A 3,037-nucleotide genomic window follows, 5' to 3' on the forward strand; every position below is an offset into this window, starting at 1 on the left:
CTCACTGGGAACCACTGAAAAGAGTCTGGCTCCCTCCTCCTCCAACCCTCCCTTGAGATACTTGTCAGCATTGATAAGGTCTCCCCTCAGCCTTCTCTTCTCCAGACTAAAGAGTCCCAGCTCTTTCAGCCTCTCCTCATAAGGGAGATGCTCCAGTCCTTGAATCTTCTCTTCTCCAGGCTGAACCCCCACAACACTCTCAGCCCCCCCTCCCAGCAGAGGGGCTCCAGCCCTCCCAGCATCTCCGTGGTCTCTGATGGACCCTTTCCAACAGGTCCATGTCCATGGAGCGTTGGGTGCTGGGATTGGTGCTGCTGCATTTCCTCCTGACCCAGGACATGAGCACCCTGCAGAAAGCCTAGTCCAGCCACGGCCACCAGGTCTAATGGGGCATCCATGACATCCACTTCACCGCTCAACACCAATATCTCATCCGCTTCAGCCAATTCACCTCCACCTCCCTCCAGAACTAGAGCGCCCTGGACTTCGGCGAGGACACCTTCTTCTCGGTGTACACCTGCTAAAGCATCCCCATCAGAGACTTCTCCTTCTACCCCAACGAGGATGAGGTCCTCATCCCACCCATCGAGAGATTCAAGGTCACCAACATCACCAAACACGGGGACAGAGCCTGCATCCACCTCCACTCCTGGGACACATTCAGCACCTACAACTGTGAATGGCTGAAAGGTGACTTCTCCCATGACGGTCCCTCCATCCCCTGGATAGACCCTCAATCCACCTTGATGGTCTCTCCATCCCCTGGGATGGTCTCTCCATCCCCTTGGACAGTCTCTTCATCTCCAGAGATGGTCCCTCCATCCTCTGGGACTGTCCCTCCATACCCAGGATGATCCCTCCATACCCCAGTATGGTCCCTCCATCCTCTGGCACAATTCCTCCATCCTCAGGACCGTTCCTCCACCCCTGGGATGGTCTCTCCATCTACTTGGATGGTCCCTCTCCATCGCCAGGTGCAGAGGACAGGAGGCAGGGGGTGGTCCCCTCCTACCAGCTCTGTTGTGGGGGGGGACAAAAAATTGCCAAAAATGAAAGTTAAACTGGAGGTTAAACAAAGTCTCTCACAGTGAACCATCCCCTTAGAACAACCGCAGCTCTTTCTGAGAAGATCTGGTCCCTTCCAGGAAGAGAGGAAGGGGCTGTCAGCACAGTAGGACGGACCACAAGAGCTGTGAGCATCACACCGACCACCGCTGAGATATAACCCCTTCCCCGAGGGTGCCCGTCTCCCCCCGGGGCAGGGTGAGACCCAGACGGGGCAGCGGCTGCAGGGAAGCTCCTCGGGAATTCACAGCAGGTTCCAGGGATTTGGGCTCCTTCCTCCCGGCAGGTGGGTAACCAGGGTTTGTCCAAGGAGCCCCAGAAACCGTGGGGGAACATGAGGGGGCTGCAGCCGTGCGGGGACCAGGGTGCTGCCCCCCACACACCCCGACTGGGAGTCCTCCAAGTAGCTCCTGGGTAGTGGGGAGGGATGGATGCCCCATCTGCCACCACTGTCAATACTTCCATGTCACAACTTTCCCTGTCCTCAGAGCAGAGGGGCTCCAGCCTCTATCCTCAGAAGAGAGGGGCTCCAGCCATTGGAGCATCTCCATGGCCCTCCAATGGACCCTTTCCAACAGGTCCATGTCCATGGAGCACCTGGTGCTGGGATTGGTGCTGTTTGCTGGGACCCTGGCCACTGGCAACCCCCTGAACCTGAAGAGGGTTGAGAAGAAGGTACTGGACATGGCCCCCACCTCCTTTGATGACCAGTACCAGGGCTGCGACCACAAGATGGAGGAGAAGCTGGGGGAGCTCAACCACACCGAGTTCACCAACAACACCGTCTACGCCACGTACTGGGCCCAGGCTGCTGCCGAATGGCGGAACCGGGGGGCTCGTGTCCCCCAGCCACCGGCGCTGCGGACGGAGCATGCGGTGGCCCTCCTGGCGTACACCATGCCTGGAGGCATGTACAAGGAGTTCAACACAGCCGTGCGTGAGGACGGGAGCTCCCGCGAGGAATACCTGAACAAATTTCACTTCAAGACGCTGCATTTCCTCCTGACCCAGGCCCTGAGAATCCTGCGGAAAGACCAGCCCCCCCAGTGCTACCAGGTCTACCGGGGGGTCCAGGGCATCCGCTTCAGGGCCCGGCGCCGAGATCTCGTCCGCTTTGGCCAATTCACCTCCACCTCCTTCTTGAAGTCGGTTGCCAAGAAATTCTCCAAGGACACCTTCTTCTCGGTGTCCACCTGCTATGGTGTCCCCATCAGGCACTTTTCCATGTACCCCAATGAGGAGGAGGTCCTGATCCCGCCCTATGAGAGATTCGTGGTCACCAGAATCACCAAACGTTGGAAGAAAACCCACATCCAGCTTGAGTCCACGGGCACATTCAGCAAGTACAACTGTGAATGGCTGAAAGGTGACATCCCCCGTGACGGTCCCTCCGTTCCTCGTGATGGTGCCTCCATCCCTCGTGATGGTGCCTCCATCCCCTGGGTTGGTCCGCCCATGCCACTGGGTGCATGATATGGCATGATGGAGGATAATGGCACAGCACAGCACGTTGTGGCACAGCACAGCACGTTGTGGCCCAGCGTGGCCGTGGCGAGGAGCCTGCAGGGCCCCTCCAGACGTTGTTGGTCTCTTTGGCAGGGAAGCGACGCCAGGACCAGCCGTGCGACTTCAGCGCAGGTGAGAACAGAGCCCCAACTGCCAATGGGGGGGTCACCCCTGGCTGGGACCCTCCCTGGCTGACACTCACCCAACCCAATCTCTGACCCCCCCCAGGCAGGACCATCATCGGGGACCTCCCTGCTCCTCTGGGGGCTCCTCCTGGCAGCCTGGGACTTCAGCGCAGGTGAGGCTGGAGACCCCACTGCCAATGGGGGGGGTGACCCCTCGCTAAGTCCCCCCTGGCTGACACTCACCCCCCCTCCCCAATCTCTGACCCCCTCAGGCAGGACCATCCTCGGGGACCTCCCCTTTCTTCTGGGGGCTTCTCCTGGAAGACACAGCCCTGGCAGCC

At 59.4% G+C, this 3,037-nt stretch overlaps 2 protein-coding genes across 2 annotated transcripts in view; both read left to right on the top strand.

Moving 5' to 3' along the window:
- The window catches only part of LOC106900550 (erythroblast NAD(P)(+)--arginine ADP-ribosyltransferase-like), a 7,043-nt gene extending 6,519 nt beyond the window's left edge, over nt 1-524 (top strand). Inside the window, exon 4 of the mRNA XM_014962640.1 lies at nt 474-524. Coding sequence (XP_014818126.1) covers nt 474-524 — 51 coding nt within the window. The remainder of the gene's footprint in view (nt 1-473) is intronic.
- Nucleotides 525-1,219: 695 nt separating this feature from the next.
- On the top strand, nt 1,220-2,869 carry LOC106900551 (erythroblast NAD(P)(+)--arginine ADP-ribosyltransferase-like; the record flags this gene model as incomplete). The annotated part of the gene is made up of 4 exons (XM_014962641.1): nt 1,220-1,351; nt 1,644-2,431; nt 2,665-2,703; nt 2,800-2,869. Coding segments are annotated over exons 2-4 (893 nt in total), but the record flags the coding sequence as incomplete, so codon positions are not given.
- Between the last annotated feature and the right edge of the window lie 168 nt (nt 2,870-3,037).

Source organism: Calidris pugnax, unplaced genomic scaffold (genome assembly GCF_001431845.1).
Source record: "Calidris pugnax isolate Ruff unplaced genomic scaffold, ASM143184v1 scaffold2196, whole genome shotgun sequence".
NCBI lineage: Eukaryota > Metazoa > Chordata > Aves > Charadriiformes > Scolopacidae > Calidris > Calidris pugnax.